The sequence below is a fragment of the Gymnoscopelus microlampas genome (genome assembly GCF_963454915.1).
Source record: "Gymnoscopelus microlampas genome assembly, chromosome: 17".
Taxonomy (NCBI): Eukaryota; Metazoa; Chordata; class Actinopteri; order Myctophiformes; family Myctophidae; genus Gymnoscopelus; species Gymnoscopelus microlampas.
In genome coordinates this window covers 12,530,531-12,545,215 of record NC_139954.1, presented here as the reverse complement: position 1 = coordinate 12,545,215, position 14,685 = coordinate 12,530,531, and the positions used below count along the sequence as shown (strand labels likewise).

General features: G+C 42.4%; 2 protein-coding genes across 2 annotated transcripts; both read right to left on the bottom strand.

Annotated features, from left to right (window-relative positions):
• Positions 1–8,426: 8,426 nt before the first annotated feature.
• On the bottom strand, positions 8,427–9,516 carry LOC311064294 (elongation factor Ts, mitochondrial-like; the record flags this gene model as incomplete). The annotated part of the gene is made up of 5 exons (XM_084084128.1): positions 8,427–8,528; positions 8,877–8,935; positions 9,054–9,136; positions 9,318–9,405; positions 9,458–9,516. The coding sequence occupies 5 exons, from the start codon at positions 9,514–9,516 to the stop codon at positions 8,470–8,472; spliced, it is 348 nt and encodes a 115-aa protein (XP_083940254.1). The 3' UTR covers positions 8,427–8,469.
• Positions 9,487–10,576, bottom strand: LOC311064293 (elongation factor Ts, mitochondrial-like; the record flags this gene model as incomplete). The annotated part of the gene is made up of 5 exons (XM_084084127.1): positions 9,487–9,588; positions 9,937–9,995; positions 10,114–10,196; positions 10,378–10,465; positions 10,518–10,576. The coding sequence occupies 5 exons, from the start codon at positions 10,574–10,576 to the stop codon at positions 9,530–9,532; spliced, it is 348 nt and encodes a 115-aa protein (XP_083940253.1). The 3' UTR covers positions 9,487–9,529.
• Between the last annotated feature and the right edge of the window lie 4,109 nt (positions 10,577–14,685).

Genomic DNA, 14,685 nt, shown 5'->3' with positions numbered 1-14,685 from the left:
TGTCCATTAACTTTCGGTCATAATGGTCTGGCCACTTGAGCCAGGTTGTGCCACATCCTGGCTAGAAGTGGTCGGAGGAGATGAGTTGGTGTTTGGAAGGTTCTGACCGTCTAGATCGCCTTGTACAATGACTCCTCTATCCATGGAGGAGGGAGGGAGGCGCACGGCGCCGATCCGAGTGAGGGGGAAGGGAAAGGGAGGCGCCGAGCCGAGCCGGAAAGCCACACACATGGAACAGCACATCCATAATGACCAGTTGATTAGAGGAAGTGTTTGTATATTTCCTCGTTTCTCCTGCCATTGTATTGGGGGTACGGGTACCTACATGTACCCTGCCGTTTGAGAGTGAGGGGTGGAAGAACATAAATATTAGTGTATATTAATACATACAAATATAGCTCTAATCAAAATGTCGTGTTAACACTTTTAATACTTAAAGCTGTCCCTGTTCTACCCCAGATTTGAACCCGGGCCTCCAGCGCAAATGCTGAATTTTTTACCACTGAGGAGGGGGGAGGGAGGCGCGCGGAGCCGATCCAAGGGAGGGGGGAGAGGGGGGGGTGCACGGCGTCGGGAGGAAGGGGAAGGGAGGAGGGGGGAGGTGCACGCTGCCGGTCCAAGGGAGGGGGAGGGAGGCACAGGCTCCGAGGCGAGCCGGAAGGCTGCACCTTATTGACCAACACATCCACAATGACCAGTTGAATAGAGTAAAGGCCATTGCACACAGGATGCGATTATTGCGATTATTAGGCTCAGACAGGGTGCGTTTTTTTCCGTGCGAATAATCGCATCCTGTGTGCAATGGCCTTAAGTGTTGGTATATCTCCTCGTTTCTCCTACCATTGTATCGGGGGCGCCGCTACGTTTACATTGACCCTGCCCTTTATCCAATAAGGTTCATGCATTGAATGAAGCAAAAAGTAAAATCGCATGACTTAACCCTTTTGTCAGGTCAAGTCTTAATCTGTACTTTAACAGTACAGGACAGGAGTCCCTCCACACTAGTGCTCTGGTTTCTAAACAATCAGCACAATGAATGTGTAGAATTACGATGTTTAGGTATTATCATTCCAAACCTACAGTATGTTCTTGCAATTCTAAATTCAACCAACCAGTTGGAGAAAATGCAGACAGAGGCTTTAACCTTTGAATTTATTAAATATCCGAGACCATTAGTTTTATGGAAGATGCTTCTGAACATGTATTACTAGTTTGACCACTTCAAATGAGCTGTAATCTTACAATAACTATATCTACAATATCTCACAATAGAAAATAGTCAATTTGACAAACCTTTAACGCTACTAATGATGGTAACTGATACTTTATGCACATACTATGGCCAGTTAGGGTTATCCATACATAATATACATTATAGGGTTAGGGAGACCTTTGTAGATACACTGTGTCAATCTATTACTTTTGGCTAGAACAGTTGTCAAATAATATAAGAAAGAGGCAAGAATTGTGAAAATAACCGATCTACAAGCTCACACCGCCTCGCATATGTGAGCTTGTAGATCTGCTATTTTCACAGTATTTATCTATGGAACCGAGTCAAACTAAATTGAATGCCTTAACTCCTACATTCCAAGTGCTTGTCAGGGTGGTGGGGGTCCCCAGTTCAAATATGATTATTTTTGCGGGTCGTGGATTGAAAAGGTTGAGAAACACTGGGCTAGAACACAACATACATTATGCACTTTATTTCCTGTGGTCAATTAGTGTTATATTTACCTTCGTCATAGCTGGTCCATATGCATTTCTCTGGTTTTACGCCACGAATGAGTGCTTGGCTTGAAGATAGCAAAGAGGAGATAGGAAAACAGAGGAAGGAAGTTACTCAGGTTAGTAGTGTCAGCTAAACTGCCAATGCAATGTAAATGTATTAATGTCTACATTATGGTAAATCTTTTATAAGTTTTGTTACCTCTGCACACATATGACGTGCAGGAAGTTGGTCTTCTCATCGGGCGTGACACAAAGCACCTCAGAGTCGTCACCTTCGGATACCTTGGATCCATGCATTGTGAGATAGTACAGTGAAAATCGGTACCAGCTCGAACCCATACATGGTCGAACACACCAGCTCGAACACACCATGTACTGGCCGTACGGGAATAAGGCCTCCAAGGTGGGCCGTGCAAGCAGCTGGACCACTGTAATGTAACTGTAGCGTCAGTCCCCGTGTCGATTTTGAAGGTTACTGGCATGTTCTCACCCAGACAACCTATTGTGAGAGCCACCTGGTCAGCCAGTGAAGTTCCTTCAGTGACACTAAGTTTACTCAGCTGATCAGCTGCGAGCATATTCTTTACATATCTTGCCTGGCCTTGATTTTTCATCCGGTGGTGAGCCATGGCGGCAAATGCCACATCCTTAACCAGTTGCTGGAACTCTCATTACAGGCAACAAAGTCTGTCTCACAGTTTACCTCCACAATAACTGCAGCTCCTACAAAAATACCAATCAGACCTTCTTATGCTTTCCGCCCTTCCAGCTTGTTTGCTTTGCTCCAACCTTCTTTCTGGGCTTGATCGTGTAACCAATTCTCAGCCTGCATTATGTCATTGTCAAACTTCTCTAGTGCTTTCTTGCAGTTTATGAAGGTATAGCCAGTGCTCTCCCTCAGCTTCATCAACAGGGCTTTCTCAGCAGCTAGTGTGGCTCCATCGACAGCTTGAGCTAAAACAAAAACCTCCTGCCCCACCACAAACATTTTGAATTTACAAATTGATCACACCTGCTCTTATTTACACACCTGCTACATAACATTACCCTTAATTAAGCACAAATCCCCCCCCAATACTCTTACAATAAACCAAAAAAGAACAATATTCAAAGAATTACATTCAGGCTTGGAACAATTACTCTAAATTGTAACTTAAATTGAAGGAGCCTACAAGAAATGCTATAATCTCAAAAATATATTTAAAAAAAATGATCTATAGTTCTTCTATTTGTTTCCTTTTTTTCTTCACCCTGTCAGAAACAAGTATTGAAAAAAGCATCGAAAAAACAACAACTCTGTAATGCCCTTTTGTGGCCATTGTTTAAATCCTTGGTCATAGATTCCCGGTTTGAAACTTGAGTCCTATAGAGACACACGGCCGGAAGCGGAAGGCCTACAAATTCACGCCCACTTCTGACACTCGGGGTCCGTTAGAACGATGAACTGCAGCTCTCAATGCAATCTCTATGAGAGGCATTGTAAAATACCGTAATTTCACTGGTTAACTACTGAAGCTGTAGCGATTTTTTTTTGTGTTCTAATAAACTGTCCCATTTGTTTAATTTATCCTTTTTAATGTCCCATATCTGTCATCTCGATATACTATAATATACTCCATCAGTATGTCAAAACCGCTAGCATCGGAGATTTAGAGTTAAGTGGTCGCATGGTATATACGTCACGGACGCATCCCTTGAGGTTTTCAATACCCAGAAAACTGGCGAAAGTGTCCGTTTTCAATATGTTTTGGTCATTATCTCTGGAACAGAAGGTCCAATCTGCTCAGTTCAAAGCTTGTTGGATGCGTGATTTTGAGGACATTAAGCACGCAATGACACATTTTTTTTTTTTGTTTTGTTAGGGGAGGCGAGATCTTAGTTGGGCAGGCGACCGCCTGTCCTGCCTCTACAGTGGGTAAACCACTGGTCAGCACTCGGCGCTCGTAAAGGCAGTGATATCACTGAAATGCGACAACTTGTCTGTCTGCCGTCTACCCTCTGCTGTGTTAACATTATGGGTAACTCGTTAAAGTGTCAAATTAAATGTGAAACACATCAACTATTAAGAAAACAAGAAGATATGTTGACAAAGACACTCCATACATTTGGAAACATATTTTTATTTAAATCAATATCGTCTCCAGTTAATGTAGGAATATTTTGAAAGTAGGCTAACTCTCATGTCCTCTCATAGGGAATGCATAGACGGGTTTCCTGTTAGTAAACATGAGAGGAATATGACCGCGCAGAGGAGGGGGAAGCCTATGGGTGCGTTTGGAAATTACGCACCGGAGCACACTCGCCTATTAGTTTGTATTGGCCAGTGCGCTCACTGCCGCTCAGGGCTGTATTTTCGAACGCGCCTTTCACCCGGGCATGCGCAGATTGCGCATTCTGCTCTGTGATGACGTCGCGCGGAAATCCGTCTATTGAGAGCTGCAGTTCATCGTTCTAACGGACCCCGAGTAGCGGCGCTATCTCAAAAGTGGGCGTGAATTTGTAGGCCTTCCGCTTCTGGCCGTGTGTCTCTATGCCAACCAGCTAAGATTTTTTGTTTCTTTCCCTATTTGTATTTTTTAACTATTCTATTCCATATTTCAATTGTAAATCTAGTGATAGGATCCAGGTCTTTCTCCAATTTCATAAATAGCTCTTTATTTGCCATAAAATGTTGTACCTGGCATCCTTTAAATTCTATTTCAATATCCTTCCATTTCGTCCATTAACTTTCGGTCATAATGGTCATAATGGTCTGGCCACTTGAGCCAGGTTGTGCCACCTCCTGGCTAGAAGTGGTCGGAGGAGCTGATTTGGTGTTTGGACGGTTCTGACCGTCTAGATCGCCTCGTACAATGACTCCTCTATCCATAGAGGGAGAGAGGAGGGAGGCGCACGGCGCCGATCCGAGGGAGGGGGAAGAGAAAGGGAGGCGCAGGCACAGGCGCCGAGCCGAGCCGGAAAGCCACACCTTATGGACCAACACATCCATAATGACGAGTTTCTTACCCCCCCCCCCCCCCCCCATATAAACCTTGATATCCATTTACCTCATTCCATGAATTGTTTTTTTTTCCTCGTACCATCACCGGTAAAGACTGAAACGGATACAAAAAGTCTTGGCAGTATATTCATCTTAACCCATCACCATTTTCAACAGTCCAGTGACTCGATTTGTCCAGGGCTGAGCGTTTACAAACTTTCGACTATGTTTCTACAAATCTTCTTACAATCTTCTATCTTCACAATAAATGAGAAAACCTCTGTCTGTCATTCTGTCTGTCCCCTTCCATTTTTCTCCTCAGTGTTGACCAATCTGAACTTGCACATGGACCATTTGCATTTGAAGTGAGTGAGGAAACCAATCTCTCACTTTTCCAATGTTTTATTAGCAACTCAATCAAGACTGCTGTGGGTGGGGAGAGACTCAGATATTACTGCCACATGGTACTTGATTGACAGGTGTTTCCTTAGAATGAGGCCATGACATCTTCTGTATTGTGGCATATCTTTAACAACCTTTCCTCTCATCAGCTGGCACACCTGCAGCTCATTCCTGATTGCAGCTGTAGCCCCACCTAACAGCTTAAAAAGCTGGCCTGCTGCACACTGCAGTGAGAGACACAGAACCAGCCAGTACAGCACACAGTTGTCCCCCTCTATGTTCAGTTTGGCCGGCTTCTCCAAGTCCTTTTGGTTCCCTGAATTATTTTCCTTCCTAAATTGTGTGGTGTTCTTTTTATGTTACAGTTCTCCATTTAAAAGTGCTCTAACACTTAAGTGAATCAACTTAGAATATTTAAAAACCTACAAAACTCAATTATCATGAGAATTGGACATAACTGGCTCAAAATAGATATAGGGGGTCTGAACCAAAAACTGCAAAAACAATTTGGATCGTTCAATGTAGTCCGAGTCTTAGTGATCCATGTTGACAGCACACACAATCAAAAAACAGTAAATGACATTTATTGTATACAGTGCAATGTATTATTAAACATATGTACATTTCTTGGCATTCTACACGTCTTCCTCGTATGTTACAAATGATGTTCAAATAAATACACATCCAGTCCAATGGCATATTCAACCAATTGTATTATTCAAAACATTAAACACAAATGAGAAAAGCTGTCCATTAACTTTCGGTCATAATGGTCTGGCCACTTGAGCCAGGTTGTGCCACCTCCTGGCTAGAAGTGGTCGGAGGAGATGAGTTGGTGTTTGGAAGGTTCTGACCGTCTAGATCGCCTTGTACAATGACTCCTATCCATGGAGGAGGGAGGGAGGCGCCGAGCCGAGCCGGAAAGCCACACCTTATGGAACAACACATCCATAATGACCAGTTGATTAGAGGAAGTGTTTGTATATTTCCTCGTTTCTCCTGCCATTGTATTGGGGGTACGGGTACCTACATGTACCCTGCCGTTTGAGTGTGAGGGGTGGAAGAACAGAAATATTAGTGTATATTAATACATACAAATATAGGTCTAATCTGTTAATCTGATCAAAATGTTGTGTTAACACTTTTAATACTTAAAGCTGTCCCTGTTCTACCCCAGATTTGAACCCGGGCCTCCAGCGCAAATGCTGATTTTTTTACCACTGAGGAGGGGGGAGGGAGGCGCGCGGAGCCGATCCAAGGGAGCGGGGAGAGGGGGGGGGGGGGGGGGGGGGGGGGGGGGCGCACGGCGTCAGGGGGAAGGGAGGAGGGGGGAGGTGCACGCTGCCGGTCCAAGGGAGGGCGAGGGAGGCACAGGCTCCGAGGCGAGCCGGAAGGCTGCACCTTATTGACCAACACATCCACAATGACCAGTTGAATAGAGTAAAGGCCATTGCACACAGGATGCGATTATTGCGATTATTGCGATTATTAGGCTCAGACAGGGTGCGTTTTTTCCGTGCGAATAATCGCATCCTGTGTGCAATGGCCTTAAGTGTTGGTATATCTCCTCGTTTCTCCTACCATTGTATCGGGGGCGCCGCTACGTTTACATTGACCCTGCCCTTTATCCAATAAGGTTCATGCATTGAATGAAGCAAAAAGTAAAATCGCATGAATTAACCCTTTTGTCAGGTCAAGTCTTAATCTGTACTTTAACAGTACAGGACAGGAGGCCCTCCACACTAGTGCTCTGGTTTCTAAACAATCAGCATAATGAATGTGTATAATTACGATGTTTAGGTATTATCATTCCAAACCTACAGTATGTTCTTGCAATTCTAAATTCAACCAACCAGTTGGAGAAAATGCAGACAGAGGCTTTAACCTTTGAATTTATTAAATATCCGAGGCCATTAGTTTTATGGAAGATGCTTCTGAACATGTATTACTAGTTTGACCACTTCAAATGAGCTGTAATCTTACAATAACTATATCTACAATATCTCACAATAGAAAATAGTCAATTTGACAAACCTTTAACGCTACTAATGATGGTAACTGATAATTTATGCACATACTATGGCCAGTTAGGGTTATCCATACATAATATACATTATAGGGTTAGGGAGACCTTTGTAGATACACTGTGTCAATCTATTACTTTTGGCTAGAACAGTTGTCAAATAATATAAGAAAGAGGCAAGAATTGTGAAAATAACCGATCTACAAGCTCACACCGCCTCGCATATGTGAGCTTGTAGATCTGCTATTTTCACAGTGTTTATCTATGGAACCGAGTCAAACTAAATTGAATGCCTTAACTCCTACATTCCAAGTGCTTGTCAGGGTGGTGGGGGTCCCCAGTTCAAATATGATTATTTTTGCGGGTCGTGGATTGAAAAGGTTGAGAAACACTGGGCTAGAACACAACATACATTATGCACTTTATTTCCTGTGGTCAATTAGTGTTATATTTACCTTCGTCATAGCTGGTCCATATGCATTTCTCTGGTTTTACGCCACGAATGAGTGTTTGGCTTGAAGATAGCAAAGAGGAGATAGGAAAACAGAGGAAGGAAGTTACTCAGGTTAGTAGTGTCAGCTAAACTGCCAATGCAATGTAAATGTATTAATGTCTACACTATGGTAAATCTTTTATAAGTTTTGTTACCTCTGACGTGCAGGAAGTTGGTCTTCTCATCGGGCGTGACACAAAGCACCTCAGAGTCGTCACCTTCGGATACCTTGGATCCATGCATTGTGAGATAGTACAGTGAAAATCGGTACCAGCTCGAGCCCATACACCATGTACTGGCCGTACGGGAATAAGGCCTCCAAGGTGGCCCGTGCAAGCAGCTGGACCACTGTAATGTAACTGTAGCGTCAGCCCCCGTGTCGATTTTGAAGGTTACTGGCATGTTCTCACCCAGACAACCTATTGTGAGAGCCACCTGGTCAGCCAGTGAAGTTCCTTCAGTGACACTAAGTTTACTCAGCTGATCAGCTGCGAGCATATTCTTTACATATCCTGCCTGGCCTTGATTTTTCATCCGGTGGTGAGCCATGGCGGCAAATGCCACATCCTTAACCAGTTGCTGGAACTCTCATTACAGGCAACAAAGTCTGCCTCACAGTTTACCTCCACAATAACTGCAGCTCCTACAAAAATACCAATCAGACCTTCTTATGCTTTCCGCCCTTCCAGCTTGTTTGCTTTGCTCCAACCTTCTTTCTGGGCTTGATCGTGTAATCAATTCTCAGCCTGCATTATGTCATTGTCAAACTTCTCTAGTGCTTTCTTGCAGTTTATGAAGGTATAGCCAGTGCTCTTCCTCAGCTTCATCAACAGGGCTTTCTCAGCAGCCAGTGTGGCTCCATCGACAGCTTGAGCTAAAACAAACACACAAAAAAACTCCTGCCGCACCACAAACATTTTGTATTACAAATTGATCACACCTGCTCTTATTTACACACCTGCTACATAACATTACCCTTAATTAAGCACAAATCCCCCCCAATACTCAATACTACAATAAACCAAAAAATAACAATATTTGAAGAATTACATTCAGGCTTGGAACAATTAGCCTACTCTAAATTGTAACTTAAATTGAAGGAGCCTACAAGAAATGCTATAATCTCAAAAATATAAAACAATAAATTATCTACAGATGTTCTTCTATTTGTTTACTTTTACCACTGGGCTAGAACACAACATACATTATGCACTTTATTTCCTGTGGTCAATTAGTGTTATATTTACCTTCGTCGTAACTGGTCCATATGCATTTCTCTGGTTTTACGCCACGAATGAGAGCTTGGCTTGAAGATAGCAAAGAGGAGATAGAAAAACTCAGGTTAGTAGTGTCAGCTAAACTGCCAATGCAATGTAAATGTATTAATGTCTACACTATGGTAACTCTTTTATAAGTTTTGTTACCTCTGCACACACATGACGTGCTGGAAGTTGGTCTTCTCATCGGGCGTGACACAAAGCACCTCAGAGTCGTCACCTTCGGATACCTAGGATCAATGCATTGAGAGATAGTACGGTTGAAAATCGGTAGAAAATCGGTACCAGCTCAAGCCCATACACCGTGTACTGGCTGTACGAGAATAAGGCCTCCATGGAGGCAAATGCCACATCCTTAACCAGTTACTGGAACTTCTCATTACAGGCAACAAAGTCTGTCTCACAGTTTACCTCAACAATAACTGCAGCTTTGTCTCCTACAAAAAGACCAATCAGACCTTCGTCCTTCCAGCTTGTTTGCTTTGCTCCAACCTTCTTTCTGGGCTTGATCGTGTAATCAATTCTCAGCCTGCATTATGTCATTGTCAAACTTCTCTAGTGCTTTCTTGCAGTTTATGAAGGTATAGCCAGTGCTCTTCCTCAGCTTCATCAACAGGGCTTTCTCAGCAGCCAGTGTGGCTCCATCGACAGCTTGAGCTAAAACAAACACACAAAAAAACTCCTGCCGCACCACAAACATTTTGTATTACAAATTGATCACACCTGCTCTTATTTACACACCTGCTACATAACATTACCCTTAATTAAGCACAAATCCCCCCCAATACTCAATACTACAATAAACCAAAAAATAACAATATTTGAAGAATTACATTCAGGCTTGGAACAATTAGCCTACTCTAAATTGTAACTTAAATTGAAGGAGCCTACAAGAAATGCTATAATCTCAAAAATATAAAACAATAAATTATCTACAGATGTTCTTCTATTTGTTTACTTTTACCACTGGGCTAGAACACAACATACATTATGCACTTTATTTCCTGTGGTCAATTAGTGTTATATTTACCTTCGTCGTAACTGGTCCATATGCATTTCTCTGGTTTTACGCCACGAATGAGAGCTTGGCTTGAAGATAGCAAAGAGGAGATAGAAAAACTCAGGTTAGTAGTGTCAGCTAAACTGCCAATGCAATGTAAATGTATTAATGTCTACACTATGGTAACTCTTTTATAAGTTTTGTTACCTCTGCACACACATGACGTGCTGGAAGTTGGTCTTCTCATCGGGCGTGACACAAAGCACCTCAGAGTCGTCACCTTCGGATACCTAGGATCAATGCATTGAGAGATAGTACGGTTGAAAATCGGTAGAAAATCGGTACCAGCTCAAGCCCATACACCGTGTACTGGCTGTACGAGAATAAGGCCTCCATGGAGGCAAATGCCACATCCTTAACCAGTTACTGGAACTTCTCATTACAGGCAACAAAGTCTGTCTCACAGTTTACCTCAACAATAACTGCAGCTTTGTCTCCTACAAAAAGACCAATCAGACCTTCGTCCTTCCAGCTTGTTTGCTTTGCTCCAACCTTCTTTCTGGGCTTGATCGTGTAATCAATTCTCAGCCTGCATTATGTCATTGTCAAACTTCTCTAGTGCTTTCTTGCAGTTTATGAAGGTATAGCCAGTGCTCTTCCTCAGCTTCATCAACAGGGCTTTCTCAGCAGCCAGTGTGGCTCCATCGACAGCTTGAGCTAAAACAAACACACAAAAAAACTCCTGCCGCACCACAAACATTTTGTATTACAAATTGATCACACCTGCTCTTATTTACACACCTGCTACATAACATTACCCTTAATTAAGCACAAATCCCCCCCAATACTCAATACTACAATAAACCAAAAAATAACAATATTTGAAGAATTACATTCAGGCTTGGAACAATTAGCCTACTCTAAATTGTAACTTAAATTGAAGGAGCCTACAAGAAATGCTATAATCTCAAAAATATAAAACAATAAATTATCTACAGATGTTCTTCTATTTGTTTACTTTTACCACTGGGCTAGAACACAACATACATTATGCACTTTATTTCCTGTGGTCAATTAGTGTTATATTTACCTTCGTCGTAACTGGTCCATATGCATTTCTCTGGTTTTACGCCACGAATGAGAGCTTGGCTTGAAGATAGCAAAGAGGAGATAGAAAAACTCAGGTTAGTAGTGTCAGCTAAACTGCCAATGCAATGTAAATGTATTAATGTCTACACTATGGTAACTCTTTTATAAGTTTTGTTACCTCTGCACACACATGACGTGCTGGAAGTTGGTCTTCTCATCGGGCGTGACACAAAGCACCTCAGAGTCGTCACCTTCGGATACCTAGGATCAATGCATTGAGAGATAGTACGGTTGAAAATCGGTAGAAAATCGGTACCAGCTCAAGCCCATACACCGTGTACTGGCTGTACGAGAATAAGGCCTCCATGGAGGCAAATGCCACATCCTTAACCAGTTACTGGAACTTCTCATTACAGGCAACAAAGTCTGTCTCACAGTTTACCTCAACAATAACTGCAGCTTTGTCTCCTACAAAAAGACCAATCAGACCTTCGTCCTTCCAGCTTGTTTGCTTTGCTCCAACCTTCTTTCTGGGCTTGATCGTGTAATCAATTCTCAGCCTGCATTATGTCATTGTCAAACTTCTCTAGTGCTTTCTTGCAGTTTATGAAGGTATAGCCAGTGCTCTTCCTCAGCTTCATCAACAGGGCTTTCTCAGCAGCCAGTGTGGCTCCATCGACAGCTTGAGCTAAAACAAACACACAAAAAAACTCCTGCCGCACCACAAACATTTTGTATTACAAATTGATCACACCTGCTCTTATTTACACACCTGCTACATAACATTACCCTTAATTAAGCACAAATCCCCCCCAATACTCAATACTACAATAAACCAAAAAATAACAATATTTGAAGAATTACATTCAGGCTTGGAACAATTAGCCTACTCTAAATTGTAACTTAAATTGAAGGAGCCTACAAGAAATGCTATAATCTCAAAAATATAAAACAATAAATTATCTACAGATGTTCTTCTATTTGTTTACTTTTACCACTGGGCTAGAACACAACATACATTATGCACTTTATTTCCTGTGGTCAATTGGTGTTATATTTACCTTCGTCGTAACTGGTCCATATGCATTTCTCTGGTTTTACGCCACGAATGAGAGCTTGGCTTGAAGATAGCAAAGAGGAGATAGAAAAACTCAGGTTAGTAGTGTCAGCTAAACTGCCAATGCAATGTAAATGTATTAATGTCTACACTATGGTAACTCTTTTATAAGTTTTGTTACCTCTGCACACACATGACGTGCTGGAAGTTGGTCTTCTCATCGGGCGTGACACAAAGCACCTCAGAGTCGTCACCTTCGGATACCTAGGATCAATGCATTGAGAGATAGTACGGTTGAAAATCGGTAGAAAATCGGTACCAGCTCAAGCCCATACACCGTGTACTGGCTGTACGAGAATAAGGCCTCCATGGAGGCAAATGCCACATCCTTAACCAGTTACTGGAACTTCTCATTACAGGCAACAAAGTCTGTCTCACAGTTTACCTCAACAATAACTGCAGCTTTGTCTCCTACAAAAAGACCAATCAGACCTTCGTCCTTCCAGCTTGTTTGCTTTGTTCCAACCTTCTTTCTGGGCTTGATCGTGTAACCAATTCTCAGCCTGCATTATGTCATTGTCAAACTTCTCTAGTGCTTTCTTGCAGTTTATGAAGGTATAGCCAGTGCTCTTCCTCCGCTTCATCAACAGGGCTTTCTCAGCAGCCAGTGTGGCTCCATCGACAGATTGAGCTAAAGCAAAAACCTCCTGCCCCACCACAAACATTTTGAATACAAATTGATCACACCTGCTCTTATTTACACACCTGCTACATAACATTACCCTTAATTAAACACAGGGAGGAGTCTGCATAATCTATAATAGGCTACTGTATATCTTACAATAAATGCAACAAATCTCTGTATGTATGTCTGTAATCCACGTATCTCGAGAACCGTTCAACTGCCCTAATTCAAATTCGCCACACACGTCACAGGCGACCAAGGGAGTGCAGTGCCCGGCGTCGAGGCGATCGGATAGGCGGTTGTCCAGAACCGCCAGAAAAGCCTATGGATTGATTTGGCAAATTCCACACAGGTTTTGGAGTGTTCATGGTGTTAATGTCCCCAGAGACCCACAACTAATGTGGATTGCAGTGGCAAATCAGAATTGGAAGAATTTGTATAATATTAAGTAAACCGCGATTCATTTGAGGAATATAACAAATACGTCAGCTGCCTCAGCTGGTGCCATTGACTTGGCAGAGAACCCCCCAGGACATAAGACATGGCAAGGAGGATGCAGTTGAATGGCTTAGTATCAGCACTAAACTTTGAGCCTGGTGATCCATAGGCCCAGCAGTGAGCATGGCCTCAAAGTGAACTGTGGTCAGTAGCATATCGGCCAAGGGCCTCAACACTAAATGAGGAGAAAATGAAATCAAGTTGGGAGATTTTCTTTTTTTATAAGACTAGACCTGTGCCCGTCGGTCACCGGCCTACTTGGGAACGATGCAAGTTGGGAACAATGAAAATAGGGAATGCATGCCCCACGCTGTTATGCAATACCTGTTATACCCGTTGTCATAGCACCCGTTGTCTCCCTTTTGTGCCCATATATGGAGATCTCTGTATCTGTGCGTCTGTCTGTCTGTGTCCCTTTTATGGCCATATATGGAAATCTCTGTGTCTGTCCTTGTCCCTTTTATGCTGATATATGGAGATCCCTGATGTTATCAGTATATGCCCATATATGGGTATGGCCATATATGGGCATATGAGGGGGGTTGACAGTTATGGAAAGTCCTTGTGCAGTGGGTCTGTGGAGAATATGTTGAGAATGTGTGAAACTGACTGTGTGCAAACTGACTGTGGAAAGTGGACTGACGAACTAATCAAATGGCAGGTGTGTGGAATTTGCCAAATCAATCCATAGGCTTTTCTGACGGTTCTGGACAACCACCTATCCGATCGCCTCGACGCGGGGCACTGCACTCCCTTGGTCGTCTGTGACGTGTGTGGCGAATTTGAAGTCGGGCGGTTGAACGGTTCTCGAGATACGTGGATTACAGACATACTACATACAGAGATTTGGTGCATTTATTGTAAGATATACAGGAACCTATTATAGATTATGCAGTATGGCCCAATTTTTTTTCTGCAAGACACTTGATTATCTATCTGTCTGTCTGCAGATCCTATTGCTTGCATGTTAGACTGCAACTTTTACTTTGAAGGACAAAGACCACGTGATCTGACATGTGGTCATTTGTTTTGTTGAAAAAGGTAGATTAAAAGATGACTGACATTTCAAATAATAACCATTTCAGACTTTTAGATTCCAGATGAATTAAGAAAAACAAAGATAAATAAAGAGCTTTTTCCTTTGTCAGTCCCAATTCAAAAAATGACAAAATACTAATCAGAATATCAGAAATATTTAGCAATTTCTAGATTTTTGGTGGGCTAGAAAATTGGAAAAATAAAGCCATTCTTTGATTTTTGTTCTGGGATGAAAGAAATGGAAAAACACTTCCTTAAGAGCTCTTTTCATTGTCAGTCCCAAATCAAAAGACGCCAAAATATTAATCAGAATATCAGAAAAATTGAGCGTTTTCCTGATTTCTTTTGTGGGCTAGAAAATTTGAAAAATGAAGCCATTATTAGATTTTTGTTCTGGGGTGAAAAAATGTCA